The 16646-nt window shown below is 43.8% G+C and overlaps 1 protein-coding gene across 1 annotated transcript; it reads left to right on the forward strand.

The window, feature by feature from the left end:
• Positions 1–677: 677 nt before the first annotated feature.
• LOC146341385 (olfactory receptor 10A7-like) lies at positions 678–15630 on the forward strand. Its single transcript, XM_084807410.1, has 3 exons — positions 678–1602; positions 14681–14767; positions 15443–15630. The coding sequence occupies exons 1-3, from the start codon at positions 678–680 to the stop codon at positions 15628–15630; spliced, it is 1200 nt and encodes a 399-aa protein (XP_084663536.1).
• The last annotated feature ends 1016 nt before the right edge of the window (positions 15631–16646 follow it).

Genomic DNA, 16646 nt, shown 5'->3' on the forward strand with positions numbered 1-16646 from the left:
TCAAAATGTATGCATTTTTGCACATGCTTGCAAATGTATGCATTTCCTCAATTGAATAAAGCATTTTGATGTACATTTTTGCAAATATACGCATTTTGTCACTTTTTGAAAAATGTATTTTTGTTCACAGTTTTGGTACACATCCCTCCTCCCCCAGAAGTGAATCCACAAACTTCAGAAATGTACAGATTTTAGCAGCAAATGGCATTCTAGTTAATGTTTAGGTTCTGGAAATGCACATTGGGTAACTTTGTATTGAAATGCACAGTGAACAAATTTCTCACCCAAGGACACCACTGAAGGTTCATCCCCTTCTCCCCATGTGCCCTCCAAATCTGCTCTGGAGGGTTGACTGTCTGGATGAGATGTTGATGGGGAGTGGCACAGGGAAGGGGAGAGGAAGAGCAAGTTCTGCTCCACCAGCAGTGTCCTTCCTCTGACAGGAGGAAGGATCAAAACTAAAAGCAGTTGCAGTTTCTGAATCATCTTCAAGGGAAGCCCCACACAGAGCACATTACAGTAATCTAACCTGAAGACATGTGGAGTAGTATAGCACATATGTATCTATGCTATAGTTACTTATCTGCTTCTTTTTTTATATAGCAGGTGCAAAATAGTGCATCATTTCTCTGCATGCCAACGTATGAACCTTTTGTTTGGTGAAGGGGGGAAAATACATGGAAGAACTGCAAAACAAGAACAGCTCCAAAGTGGCTACTTTTGTCTTCTTGAAATTGGCTGACAGGCCTGAGCTGCAAGTGTTGATTTTCTGTGTCTTTCTGCTAATTTATCTCTTCACCCTGATTGGGAATTACCTCATCATTGTTGTCACAATGGCAAACACCTCCTTTCATACCCCTATGTATTTCTTCCTCAGGGTCCTGTCAGTCCTGGACATCTGCTACTCTTCAGTTACCATCCCTAAGATGCTGCTGAATGTATTGAAAGAGGACAGTAACATTTCCTATGTTGGCTGTGCCACCCAGATGTACTTCTTGCTTTTCCTAGGGGCTGCAGAATGTATTCTCTTGGCGGTCATGGCGTATGACCGTTACATGGCCATATGCAACCCTCTGAGATATATGGTCCACATGAATAGGAAAGTTTGCCTATCATTCTCTTTACTTTCAGTGGTTGGTGGAACTCTAGTCTCTTTAGTGCAAACAATCTGGGTGTTTACTTTGCCATTCTGTGGTTCCAATAAGATTGATTATTTCTTTTGTGACATCCCCCCACTGCTTAAGCTTTCTTGCATTGATACTTCCTTGTTTGAGATTCAGTTGTTATCAGCCACTATTCTGGTTATAGTCATTCCTTTTATCCTTATCCTGGTCTCCTACATCCTAATAATCTCTTCCATTCTAGCAATGACTTCAGATGAGGGCAGGTGGAAAACATTCTCCACTTGCTCTTCACACATCATGGTTGTGATATTATACTATGGGACCAGTAGCTTGATTTACATAAAGCCCCAATACATCTTCTCAGAGGACACAGGTAAATTGCTTGCACTGATATATACAACCATCACACCCATGCTGAACCCTGCTATCTACAGCATCAGAAATAAAGAGGTACAGGGAGCCCTGAAGAAAAAGATGGGTGAATGGAAAGTTAATTATGGAAATTAATGTACACATGAGCCTGAGTTGGAACTTTTCTGGAGTCACTACAATTCAATATCACCACTGCTGCTTTTAAAGCAAAAAATAATATTAATATTTTATATAGGAGGTAGGATGTTTTCATGATGGGGTTGTATGCTAATTTTTAGGGTCAATTTGGTCTTGAAAATTGTCAGAAACTGTACAGCACCCACCACACTATGGGCAGTCTGAGTTTCCAGATAATTAGAAGGCAACAACTAGCCAAGAAGAACAAATAAGTCCAACTGCTGAAGTCTAAAGCTGAGCTAGACAAAATGGGGGGGGGTGAGAACATCTGGGCTGGAATAGTTTATAGCTGGTCTGCGTCATGTTCACATGTTGTGACTCATATAGCCATTCTGCTCCATTTCACATTAATCTGCGGGGTAAAACAAATGATCAACAATAACAAAAACCTGCATGGAATTTTGCATTCCCAATCCCATCATGTATAAGGGACACTGAGGTCAAACCATTCATCCTGAGTTCCAAATGATGAGAACATAGTTTGAGGGTTGAATGTGTAGAACAGGGATGGGGAACCTGTGACCTTCCAGATGTTGCTGGACTGGCACTCCCATCATCCCTCACTATTGGCTATACTGGCTAGGGCTGGTGAGCATTATAGTTCAACATCTGGAGGACCACACATTCCCCACTACTGGTGTAGGTGAGAGAATGACTCAGACACAGAGAAGGATGTTAGAAGGAAGCCAAAATGTTGCAGTGCATCACAAGCCCATGACAATAGCGATCCTGCTTATGGAACCAGTCAGCCTGGAAAAAGAGCAGGATGAGATGAGGTTTCAGGAGAAGAGTAGAAAAGAAAAGAACCCCAACCCCCTCTAAAACCTCAGGAATACAGCTCAGGTATATTGAACCCTTTATTTCTACAGCGGATCAATTTGGGGGTTGGGGAGGGGGAAGAAAATGGTTGTCCCTATATATCTGTACAGCATGGGAAAGGAAGGTTTTTTTGTTTGTTTGTTTGTTTGTTTGTTTACCTCCATGGTGCACATCCTCTTGACTGTAATCATAGCAGGACAATATGCTCAGCCCATTTTCCTCATCCATGTCAACTAATGCTCAAGTTCCCTCAAAATTCTGTGGCTTGTGCAGGTTACTGAGCATGCTCAGTCCTCATCAAACCATTTCTTTTCATTTAATTTTCGAAATAACATTTCTGCATATCCTGGGAGAGCAGGGATAGACAAATCTGTCAGTTTGCTTTCTCCCACATGATGATGATGATAATGATGATGATGTAAAAATCTCAAGTTCTTTCCATCCCAAATATGAAGACATTTGCAAATTTTGGTAAGGTCTTATCAAAAACATACTGTAGTTTTAAATTGCGCACACACACACACATTTGGGGCTGTTTTCATGTAATGGCAACCCATTCGTTAAAAAAATGCTGGGCTGACATGCATGAATGAGAGTGAGAGTGAGAGACAGAGACAGAGACAGAGACAGAGAGAGACAGAGAGAGAGAACTGCCTGTTGGGTGCACACCCCTTCTGCTTTTACTCAGCAACCAACAATCAGTTCAGCAACCCATGATTGGCTCCTGCTGAGGGTGTTGTCTGAATTCAGACCACTGGGTTGTTTAGGGGCTAAACAACCCAGCACTTACGGCAACAACAAACCATGGGTTAACCATTGGGTTGTTTAGCCCCTAAACAATGCAGTGGTCTGAGTTCAGAAGTCACGCTCAGCAGGAGCCAATTGTGAGTTGCTGAGTTGATTGTGGGTTGCTGAGTAGAAATGAAAGGGCAAGGTGAGCTTCAAGCAGTGTGCCTGCTCTCTCCTGCTCATACACGCTGCCAACCCATCGGTTTTGAAACCTATCAGTTGTCATTATGTGTGAATGATACATATGTTTATTGTGCTGTATTTTATTGTTTTAACTGTTGTGAACTGCCCAGAGAGCTTTGGCTATTGGGAGGTATAGATGTGTAATAAATCAGTAAATAGTATGTGATTCCTGACTGCAGAAGGTCAGGCAGAAAAGCAAGGCAGAATCAGAATCAGAATCAGAATCAGAATCAGAATTTTAAAAAGCAAAGCGAGGATCAGTAATCAAGCAGTGGGAACAGTGAGAGTCTCCTTGCTAACACAGAATGAGATGCGGGTGGGGTGAAGGACTAGTTGGGCAGGGCTGGTGACAGTGTATATTAAAATGTAAGAGACAGCTAGAAATAAAGTCTTGATGAGTCCTGATTCACACAACTACATCAACCGGAGATATGATTTTTAGACCTTATAACAATGACCAAGAAAAGAAATATGAAGTTGTGGCCTCCAGAACACATATGTGTCCTATTGCCTGCCCACAAATCTCAAATGCCTTATGCATGTGGTTGGTGTGCATCAGGTCACACTAGGTGAGTAGAACTAAAGTTCTCATGTTTCTCAGCAGTCAAGAACGTATTTATTTATTTTAAAAAAATGATGTACCAACATTCATCATAAAACGGCCTCAGACAGACTTGCAATAATAACATGCAATGATATAATAAATGCAATTCTACCCAACAAGATAAACTAGCAAAGCTGACAGATAATGAAAGATAAGCAGATAAAATAAATGAAGCAGAGAAAAGGCCATTAAAAGATCTCAAATATCGTCAGACCCCCAAGAGAGCAAGATGGACTTCGCATAGCGCCTAAAGGATAACAGAGTTTGAACCAGGCAAACATGCCTAGAAAAAAATATATATTTGGCATCACATGTGCATGGAGGGATCTGGGGCCGTTGTGCCACTGTCACATTTATTTTATGTATTATTTATTTATTTAAAACATTTGTAAATATCCTGCCCAATATCATTAAGATCTCAGGGCGGCATACAGATACAATCATTTTAAACAGTATAAAACCATAAATAATTTAACCAGCAAAAAACATATTAAACCAATAAACAAGCTAATGCCAGTTAATCTAAAACAATAAGGGAGCAGTCTGATGGCTGCTAGACAGCAGCTAGACAGCCATAGGATATACTGTTTTCCAGGAACTGACCTCAGAGCCCGCACTCCGAGGTCAGTTCCTGGAGAACTGACCTCCCCGCACGTCCGCACTGCCTCGGCTCGGAGGCAGCACGGAATAGCCCCATCTTCCACGCTTGCAAAAAGAGTGTGGAGCGGCTGGAAAGGGACATGGCTCGGGGTGTTCCGTGGCAGGGAACTCATAACTGCCTGTACTACACATTCTATGTGTCATACAACAGCCTCCTTCCCTGCTCCATCCTCCCATGGCTAGGCAGCCACAATCAGCTACCTAACCAAAAAAGTGGGGCAGGAGAAGCCCTGAGGGAATGATCCCCTCTGTGCTTCTCCTGCCCTGCTTTGGATAGGTGGTCACCTCCGAGTTCCAGCAGTTACATGCAGGAGGAGAAATGCCTTTGGATACTCTAGTTACTAGACCATAGTGACTCAAACTATGGCAAAGGAGGCTTCCATGTGTGTATTTCTAGCTGCTTGGCAACTGTACATGCAAATATCTGTTTGCTCTTACAGTCCTTCCTGATCCAAGCTGGGGCTGCATGTGCAGAGCCTTTCCTAAAAAGCTGAAATTCCAACAATCAACTGTTCATGAGGGGAATCATGGCTAGATTCAGTTCTCGCACCCGCTGCTCAGTTGTTTTTTCAGTGGTTTTTCCACTCCATGCACTCTGTGTTGGATCAGAGTCTTCATGCTCAAAATAAATACATTCCTTTCCTCTGCAATAGCTTGTTTTGAAAATAAGGAAAGTGTGTGTGTGTGTGTGTGTGTGTGTGTGTCCAATGTAGCATTTGCACAAAGGGAATTCCTTCCTCCTCCACCCCTTTAACCTTCCCCCCAACCATTTCACCATTTTTTTTGCTGGGGAGGGAACTCTGAAATTCTCCAACATTTCCAGAAAATAAAATGGTAAGAAAAAAAATTATAAGATAATGTGCTTTTGAAAAATGATAGCCCAGCAGAATTATCAGTCTGGGGACATTCTAGTGAGTGATTTTTGCCCCATTTACATTCTACATCACCCCCCCCCTTCCACAGGGCATATGAACTCAGAGACCCAGAACGTGACAACTGTTACTGAATTTATCCTACTAGGATTTGGGGAACTCCCTACCCTCTGAAATGTTCTATTTTTTCTATTCATCATTACCTACATTGCAACAGAGCAGTACAAAATATGACAGCAGTTACTGAATTTATCCTACTAGGATTTGGGGAACCCTCTAGCTTACAGAATGTTCTGTTCTTCCTGTTCTTCATTATCTACATTGCAACTATGTTTGGAAATCTTCTGATTATTGTGCTAGTGCTGTCTAACCAGAACCTTCACACACCCATGTACTTCTTTGTGGGGAATCTGTCCTGCTTGGAGATCCTCTACAGTTCAACCACCCAGCCTAGGATGTTGGCCAGCCTCATGACCGGGGACCACACCATTTCGTTTATACCAATTCATATACAATTTAATATCTTTGGCTCTCTGGTAGCTACAGAATGCTTTCTCTTGTCTGTTATGTCTTATGATTGGTATCTAACAATATGTAAGCCACTGCATTATGCAATTCGTATGACAAACAGAAACTGCTTCTTCTTAGCAAGTGGGGCATGGTTTAGTGGTTTTTTAGCTAGTGCCATCACAACATGGTTGTTATCTCAATTAACCTTCTGTGGCCTCAATGAAATTGATGATTTCTTTTGTGATTTTAACCCATTGCTAAAACTTTCATATACCAACACTCACAAGATGACTGTAGTTACTACCTTTTGGCCATCTTCTCTTTCCCACCATTTTTGTTGACCTTTATGTCATATGTATATCAGTCATCTTGAGAATCCCATCCACTTCCAGAAGGGAAAAGGCCTTTTCCACATGCTTCTCTGACCTCATTGTGGTCACCATTTTCTATGGCACCATCATCATTGTATATACTGTATACTCCCAGATACTGACACATTGAGGAATTTAAATAAAATATTTTCTGTATTTTACACTGTCCTCACCCCGATGGTCAATCCTCTCATCTACAGCTTGAGGAACAAAGAGGTGAAGGAGGTGCTGAAGAAATGTCACAGAAAATACGTGCATTTCACACAAATCTCTTAAGCAATAACCTTTCACTAGGTATGGGTGAGACTTTCACTTCATTTTGTATAATAATATACCAAAATTTCTAAATGTCTTCATATTTGGGATGGAGAGAACTTGAGCTCCCCTCCTCTTTTTTTTAAATGTGAATGTGGGAGAAACCAAAACTGATAGATTTTTCTATCCAGGTTCAGAGGGTTGAGTGCTTAGCTCTTCAAAGCCTAGGTTTGAATCCCTGTGTTTTCAGCCATGCTAGTGCTGACTTAAAATCCCTATTTAACAGCTATATAGTAGGCAGGGACAACATGGTCCTCTCCAAGTACCTATTGTATTTGGCTGGTGCAGATTGGCAAAAATATTGTTTAGTTTGTTTTTGATGTGAATTTATCAAAATGTGTAAATTTCTTCATATTCAGAACAGAAAGATTAAAAAAAATGAGGAAAAAATTGACAATTTTGTCCATTCCTGCCTTTGACTACTAATTCTTCCACCTTATTTTCCATTATCTACTATTTATTAATGATATATTCAGAAAGGTACGCTCCTGTGACATCACAAGCTTATGACCCAGGTACCTGCCCCCATACCTGTCTGTGTAGTAAGGTAAGCTTTGTAGGCTCTCCTTTAAGTACCCCTGTCAGCCTTCTTGGTGGTGGTACCCCCCCCCCCGAGGCATAACTAGCTCTGCTGTCAACGTTTTTGGTGCCAGCCAAAGACATCTTTATTTTCCTAAGCCTTTAATGCATTTTTAGGGTGCAATCCTATGGGGATAGGTAGCTGCCTCCGAACTCGGAAGCGACCACGTATTCAATGCAGGGCAGGAGAAGCACGGAGGGGATCGTTCCCTCCACACTTCTCCTTCTCTGCATTTGTGGCTTGACAGCCTATTTCAGCTGTCTAGCCGCAGGAAGGCGGAGCAGGGCAGGAGGCTGCCAGATGACACATAGGATGTGTCATACCAGCATTTCCGCCTTCCCTGCCCCAGAACACCCTGTTTTGGCCTCTACGTGCTCCTCTTCCAAGCGTGGAGCATGGGGCTTTTCTGTGTTGCCTGCAAGGCAGCACAGAAGGGGGAGAAGGTCAGTTCTCTTGGAAGTGATCTCAAGGTGCAGGTTCCAAGGTCAGTTCTCCGGGAACCCACAGATCCTATGGCTGTCTAGCTGCTGACTAGCGGCCATAGGATTGCTCCCTTAATGTACTAATGCTTTAAAAAGAAAAAAAAGAGGGGGGGAAAGGTGCTGTCTATGTTTTGTTTGTATTTCATCTTGTTTTTCTAAGCCCTGTCAAAGACAGATAAAGATATATTTTCAAATAAATAAAATTACCGAAACCCAGGGTATGATGTGTGTGTTGTTTCATTCTTCTTTTAAGTCCCCTTGATTTACTTTTAGAAAATTTGGAAAGCAAGCATATTTGCACCCAATTAGAAGTATGTGGTTTAATCTGACAATTTATACCCATATTTCAATTGTCATGGTGATTCCTATTAACATGAAGAAATTTGGGATTGGGCTTGCCACAGAACTACATGGGATGCAAAAGAAAATTGGATTTCCCCTTCAGGAGAAACCTCCAAGGAACTTCAGGGGGTCCTGAAAGTGGGATTTTGTTCTGTTTTTAACAAGTAACTTCCCTAATGCAGCTAAGTGCTTCTCCACATGGAGCTTTTATCCTGCTATTGAGATTGCTCACACATGGAAGTTTGCAGGCCCTTTAGATGATGTGGTGAACCTCCAGGGCATCTCCTGAACTAAATTACCTTTATTCCATTTTAAATAGATTGGAGATAATGAGCTATCAAATTACTCTGCTTGTGTTTCATTTGAGTTCCAACCATGAAAAAGGAAAAGCTGCAGGAAGAAGAGCTAGATCAATGCAACATATGGGAGACTGAGATAAGGGGGGAAAGGAGGGGAAGGAAGTGCATGTAAAGGGAGTCTGTTGTGATCCTGCATTTAAAACAGAAGCAGAAAGCCCTGTTTTAAATGCAGGATTTTAGGCTGGAATAGAGATGCCCTGAGGAATGGCTGACCAGCCACCATAAGAATGCTTTGCTACAGCCTTCCATTAAACATTTCCACTACAACCTGCATCAAGAGATAAGTGGTTGGACCATTTTTCTGGATATTTCTGTGCTATTTTTAACATTCATATCATACAAAATGGATTGTATTGATTTTGCATTGATTTTGTTATTTGTATTCCTTATTGTGTCCCTGCCCAGAAATAACAAGGAGAGATACAAGAAAATCAGTGAGGTACGGCCACAACTTAATTAACTTAAAAAAGAAGACAACTGCAACACAGTCAGTGTGGGCATTGTTAGTACTGGCTAATAGGAATGAGCTTGATCTGGACCTGGGTCCAGGGACAGTGCAATGGCTCTTCACAGCCTCCTTATTACACCTTTAGGAGCCGTCCTGAGCCACAGCCCCTCAAATCCCACAACCCTAAGTGTGTGACTTACTTGGACCCCAATAGGTTCCTTTTTCTGTTCCTGCACTTCACAGCCCTGACTGGGAATCCCATTTTGCCTTCAAGACTCAATAACTCACGCTGCACTGCCCTGCTACTCTTGTGACTGACATGACTTGTCTAAAGGCACCCTTGATCACTGTTAACCCTTTACCCGCAGGGGACTCAGTACAAAGTAGATGAAAAAAAAACAAAAACATACAACCCCCGAAAAGCTCGGTGCATGACAAAAGCTTGCGACTCAGCCCTGGTGCAATCAGCAGTTTTGTTAGCACCCACCCTGACACCTCTCCTGTGCAGGAGGGTGGGTGCTAACAAAATAGCAAGTGCCACAAGGGAGAGACAGGGCCAGCTTAAATAGGACATTTTGCCCCACTCTCCATGTCAATGTGGGGATGCACATTTGGCCTTTGCATACCCACACCCCACCAGGGGCAGCTGCTAAAGCCAATTCTACTATGAGGATACTGCCCCCCACTGGAGTGACTACTGGACTTCCCAAGGACTCAATGGTGGTGACAAGACTGTAACCGGAAAGACACAAACCCGTCGATAAGATCACATCAACATCTTCCCTAAAGCCATAATACATTGGATATTATTAATGTATGAATGAAGCTGATATGGGAATACTTTCAGCTAAGTGGAATCTAGAACTTCAAGGAAACAGATACGTAAATACTTTTTCTGGAAACCACAGTTAAACACAAACAAAAGCATTTTGTATTGTATCTACTGCACATAGCATGGTTTTCATAACTCCTCCTTCTCCTCCTCCTCCTCCTTCCAAATGGTAACATCCATTTGAAAACTTTAAAGATGTTACAAAATTCAGATTAGAAAGTGCTTCTGCCCTAGTGCAGTATCCTAAAAACTGACGTAATACTGCTCAGATGTTACACTGCCATGGAAAGCAGATCCAACAATGCAGCTGTTCATTGGTAATAAACACTGATACGCCAATGATTTAAGTGAGAGTACATGTCTCCCATCAGAAAAAAGGATAACTCAAGCAGCAGAAGCTTGCCCAGACATTGCTGCTTCCATGGCCCCATGTATAAAGTTGGGGTGCATGAGGTTCTGTATGAGGTTGTGCATGCTGTTAAACATACATTACTGCATTGCTGGATTTGACTCTCCCCTCCCCACAGTATGCATGCACACAGCACAGTGTATTAAACTGTGAACAGTAGAAACCTGTTTTTACTTGTAGCTGAGATTTCTAGATTAAGCAATTAAACGTTTTGCCCTTGAGGGCGATGGGGGGGGGGGCATACCACTGGTGGCCATGGCTGAAGGCCAAAATGGGCCTGGCCCAGCCTGGCATCCCTCTCACTTCCCCACTCTATTAGATACACACATACACACACACACTTCCCCCAATCCACAGATACCGACTGAGAGATGTGCGCGTGCACACACGCACACACTGACAGTCACAGAGACATTCTCTGGGCATGCCCCATTTCAGTGTGCAGGGATGGGGAGGTTTAACTCTTCCCTCCTGGTGTGCTGAGATCCCATCATGCACACCTCCCCTGCTGTTCAGTAGGGGTGTACAAACCCCACTTACTGTTCTGCTCTGGGGTCCGCTGGGGGTGGGGAGGCGATCTGTCCCTCCCCCAGGAATCCTCTTCCATCCGCTGCCAGGCTGAGGCCGCAAATAGGCATGTACGACAGTCACTTACCTTTGCGGAGCTTGGATTCACGGTGGGGGGAGGGACTCTGTCCCTCCCCCTGGAATCCTCCCTGGGCCAGCTCCACTCCACGGTGGCTCTGCAGAGCCACCAGCCAGGGCCGTCTGCAGTCGGAGTTCCGGCCACAGACGGGCTGCTGTGGATGCAAATGGTGGCCGCCATAGCGGCCGCCATTTGCGTCCTGCGAAGCTGCTGTGATAGGCTACGTAAGTATTTACATAGCCTATCACGGCAAGCCCCCCCCCCAAAATAACAGCGTACGCAAATGGCGGCTACAGCAGCTGCCATTTGCGTTCCCTATATTTAGCTGTTTTAGCTATTACGGCGAAAAAGAAGGGGAATACAAATAGCGTAGTCGGCACCATTTGCATTCCTCCCCCCCCCCCCGTTTTAGCCTATGTAAATATTGACGTAGGGTATTACGGCAAAAAAACCCACTATGCTATTTGCGTTCCCCTTTGCTAGGATTTGCTGTACTAAATATATTATCACTGAAAACATAATCACTGAAAAAAAAAAGTTGAAGGGAAAACATACTGTCTAAACACAAACACATGCTGGATTTTAACCACAGTATTAAATAAAGTTGATCTTCCAAGTCAGGGCATCATTCTGTAGAATAAGCCAGTCTGATGTTTTCTCTTGTTAAGTTTATGTGAAAAGTTTCACTTAACATTACCAGCGCAATAAAAAAGCAAATACTCACCAGTACAGGCATCTCTTTTGATGAAATTTCTCAAGGAAATGAAGTCACATTTTGTCAAAAAAGCAAAGTAGTATGGTCAGATGGCTGTTAAACTATACATGCTACCAATCAAAGAGGGGAAAAGGGAGGTGTGAAAATAGGAGGGGTTATTGGTTTTGTTTCCTACTAGGTTTCTGATAAAGCACCACAGAAATACTCATTATATTCCTTCCATCTTACTCTCAACACTTTCAGTCCATACATATGCTCCATCTATAGGATGGACAGGCTGATATCAGAGGCATATTTCAGACTCCTGCATGCCCATAAGGAACAGGACCATGCAGGGGCCTAGGGGTTTCTAATGAACATGGTATCCTGATCTCTGTTCTACATTAACTTCCTTTGCAGCAACAAGGCTTAATTATTCAAGTTATACAACTAAACTGTGCAAGTTGTTCCATGGCTATCTCCCATTTTCACAGACCATTTCAATTCCACTCCTGGACATCCCCAATTTACAAGTGCATATTGTTTATAGACAACCCGGCCCAAATAATTTTATTTATCCTTTTCAGATTTAAATATTTTTTCCTCTCATTTGTCCATAAGCATCACCCACCCTGAGAAAGAAACAGGGGTTCATTGTCCTTTCCAGATGTTAAATGTTATATTTGCTTAGTCCGCAGAGAGCCTACTCTCAGGCATGTGATGGCATGTGGAAGGGGTTTTAATGTCAGTAATTCCCTCAGGTCTCGGCATTTCACTGTAACTGTTTTTAGCTGTTTTCATTTATTATTATTATTATTATTATTTTGTATGTTGAAGATCTTAATGTGCACATTTTTGTACGTAATTTATCCTATGATGCACATTTTTGCAAACAATTTTCCTAATATAATGCATTTTAAAATGTTATTTCACTTATATATAAAGTTTTGGATGCTTGTGGGGGCGGGGAGGCCTCAGTTGCAAACATTCTGAGAAGTGCACATTTTGAAGGATAACTGAGATTTGGTCTGCACGTTGGTTCCAAAGTGTGAATTTAGGTCAGTTCACATTTAAAAAAAAAAAAATGAACCAAACATGTTTCTCCCCCATCCCTTCCTCCCTGCAGACCTTCGAATTAATGTACAGCTAAGGTAGTACTTATTGCTGTGATCTTGCACTGTCATTCAGTGTGCACAGATCAACGCTCTGAAAAGGAGTAGAGTCTTTTTCATTCCCCAGCAAATAGGTGTTCCTGGAAGCTGCGGCCATCTGGCTATGGCTATAGTACTTGACTTGAGGTACAAAGGAACATAGCACAGTGGGAGAATACATACTTTGAATGTGGGAGATCCCACGTTCAACCCCTGGTATCCTCAATTAAAATCTCTGCCTGAGTCCCCGGAAAGCATATTACCACTCAGAAGAGATAGTCCTGGGCTAGAGCTAGATAGGCAAATAGTCTGACCTGGTATCAGGCATCTTTCTGTGAATCAGGGATGTTTCAGTACATATCTATGGCCCAGTTGGAGTCCACCAGGAGAAGAGCCTTCAGATGTGGTAGCCCCCTTCCTGTGGAATTCCCTGCCTTTGGACATCAGGTGGGCACCAACATTGTGTTGCTTCTGGTGCCTTCTGAAAACATTATTTCAGGAAGCTTTCCTTGAGGAAAGCCACAGTTTTATCAGAATTCTGTTTCCTTTTTAAAAACATTAATTATTTTAACATTTGTCTTTATTATTTTATCCCATTTGTATTGTTGACTGCTCTGGAATCTGTCTGGGTGTGGAACGGTATACAAATGTTGTAAATAAACAAATAAATAAATAAATGTAAGCTAGAACCAGATAAAAATAATGAAGAGATAATTTGCCCTTTGTGGAGGCCAGTTATCTGCCCCACTTTTCAGAGAGAGAGAGAGAGAGAGAGAGAGAGAGAGAATGGATGCAGTGTCATGCACAAGTAGAGATGTACGAGAAATTCACTTCAGTTCATTTTTTATCAGGATTTACCCAGTTTGCACCTTCCAAACAGTCCAGACATAGACTCGGTTGCAATCTGTGGTCAAAGTGCATACATTTCTGAGCTTGCAATGTGATTTGCGGACTAAAAACGATGCGCTTGACAGCATGTGTACACATTTGAAAAAGTGTGCATGAAAAAAATGAGTACTTTTGAAAAATGCACACATAATAAGCTTCAGTCAATGGGAGAAGAATGTGTATATGTCAAAGATATGCACAACTGATGCATACATCTGGAAAGAATATGCACCGACTTCAGGCAAAAAGAAAAAACAAAGCTCATAATCTGATATGGACTTGAGCTGGAACAAGCTTCAAAATGGAATTCGGAGAATTGCTGTAAGTTTGAGTTTTGCTGATTCACACATCCCTGGTCACAAGCAGCCACTATCTGCAAGACTGCAGGCTAATGCTACTACAACTGCGAGTGGAGATGGGTAATAAAGAGACGGATGCACGTGCTTGGATGCAGATTGGGCCACATTTTATTGACTATCTGCAAAGGGGAAACCCAGGATGGGCACTAAACTGTGCCAGCCACTAGCTGACACTGCAGATGGGTGAAAAACATTCACAGCCCAAGGAGTAGAGTATCAACATCACCACCCCACAGGGCTACCTCTTAGGGGGGAGGTAGGCCTTCCCCTATCACTGCCCCCCCCCGGGGCGCAAAACACCAGGTGGGTGAGGTGAGCTGGCTTTACAGGTAGCCCTTATCCCCTGATGGGCTGCAAAACCCAGAGCTGAGGCCTGAGTCATCACCTGTCACCAGAACAGTGTCTCTGAATGCTCACCATCCTTATTCTCATACCATCTGTCTCTCCTAGGAGCTCATAAAAATGCAAACAACTAAGGAAAATTGGACCAGATTCACCTAAGGACTTGCCAACCCCATTTATAGTGTGAAGTAGGTGAAATGACACACAGCCCATGCCAATGAGACTGTGAGCCCAAAGGGCAACCAGTTAAAACCCACATTGCATAAGGGAGGGCGGGAGGAAGCCGTGCGAACTGAGAGGCATTAGGAAGGGGCACGGAGAGCTAAAAAGGTGCCCCTCCATCCCCTCCCAGGCTCGGGTGAGACCATCACTCAACTGCCAATGGCAACCAAGGACGTTGTCTCACCCCACCCGCCCGCAATAGCCCTTCTGCGGCCAGGTAAGACAGACGCAAGGTAGGGCACTTGCAAGCGGAGATGGGGTAATAAAGAGATGGGCACATGTCTTTGAATACAAATTGGGCCACATTTTATTGAATGTCTGCAAAGGGAAACCCAGGATGGGCACTAAACTGTGCCAGCTGCTAGCTGACACTGCAAATGGGCAAAAAAACCATTCACAGCCTGAGGAGTGGAATGTCAACATCACCACCCCGCAGGGCTACCCCCTAGCGGGGAGGTAGGCCTTCCCCTACCACCACCACCCTGGGGCGCAAAACACCCGGTGGGTGAGGTGAGCCAGCCTCACAGGTAACCCTTATCCCTGAAACAAAACCCAGAACAGAGGCCTCAGGTGTCACCTGTCACCAGAACAGTGCCTCTGAATGCTCACCATCCCTATTCTCATCCCCATTGCCCATCCTAGCAGCCACCAGGAGTGACAAGCCTATTGCTTAGTCAAACTCCCCCGCCTGTGCTGAAGAACTTCTCACAGACCCCTTTGAAGATCCAGCAGAAATATGTTGTTGCCTAAATTGGACAGGTACATGCTGTCCTGTCCATAAAGCTCCCTCTCCCCATGTCCTACTAATTTCTGGATGAGAGCTGATCCCATAGCTGTTCCAACATAGCCCTAAGACTATTTCCCGATTCACTTTCTGATGAGCCCTTTCCAGGGCCCCCTGGCTCTGAACATTCCTCCAACAGATTCTGGGAAGATGATAGTTATCCCAGGCCAATGGTGCTGGATAAACTGAAAATCTGCCAAGGCCTGCAGGATGAGGTCCTTGCCTTTCAGACAACCCAGGTCGTCCCCCTGAGATGCAGTACCAAAACCTGCAGGGGCACATGCACCAAACCTTGATGGAATAAAGTGGGAAGGAGGCACTCCCACTGCATGCCACGTCTGCCAAGCCACTGAACATGGGCACGCCGGGACACTCTGAGCTGGGATCCACAGTCTCACCTGCTGGCCCTCCAACCAGCCCAGAACACCATACTGTGCCCACATATGAGCACATACATGAGTTCAAGTCCACTCCATCCATCTAAGGAAATATATAGAACGGTAAGAACAAGAAAAAAAGGGGGGGGGGGCTTGGCAGAGGTATGAAGGAAAAGCCCGCACATAAGTCCTGAAGGCCTTGGAGCACCATCTACCCACCTTCTTCACCTGGTCTGATGTAAAAGCCAAAGACACGGCTGTAGAAGCAGCTCCTATTCAGAAGGAATGTGTCCCAAATCGGTATTACCTAAACCAAGAGCACCCAATGCCAATTTAGTAATAGCCCAAAACTGATATTTAGTTAAAGGCGACCCATCAGAATGACAAAATAGTGGGCCATGTACTGACCCCTTTAGGTCCAAGAAAAGAGAGTTAAAGGGGACCCATCAGAATGACAAAATAGTGGGCCATCTACTGACCCCCTTAGGTCCAAGAAAAAAGCTAGCACCCTAACAGGGCATAACCCCTCTACTTGTGCAGGAAGGAGGGACACCACTTCACCCTGACCCAGCTGGTCTGCCTTACATCACCTGAGCTGAATCCAGATGATATCTTACTGGGCTTGGATGTAGGAGTATCTCAAAGCCCTCCCTAATAGGAGAGGAACCCTAACCCTAACCCTTTGGTTGTCCAGACCAGTCCAGAAATTTTAAGGGCCCCAAAGAAAGCCGTTAAGGCAGCCACATGAAACAATGACTCCTTGTAAGGGGAGGTGCATATAGATGTCCACAGTCTCCAGAGTCCTAAAAGGATATCCAGGGAAAGGGGGTGTCTTGAATCCACCACCACAGGTGAAGCCCTGGCCCAGCCCTGGATAGTTCACTGCATCCTGAAATCTGTGGTATTATCAGTCACGCCCTTACATTTGGACCAGA

The sequence above is a fragment of the Heloderma suspectum genome, chromosome 6 (assembly GCF_057233095.1).
Source record: "Heloderma suspectum isolate Gila_16-S chromosome 6, 16-S_ref, whole genome shotgun sequence".
In the NCBI taxonomy this organism is placed as follows: domain Eukaryota; kingdom Metazoa; phylum Chordata; class Lepidosauria; order Squamata; family Helodermatidae; genus Heloderma; species Heloderma suspectum.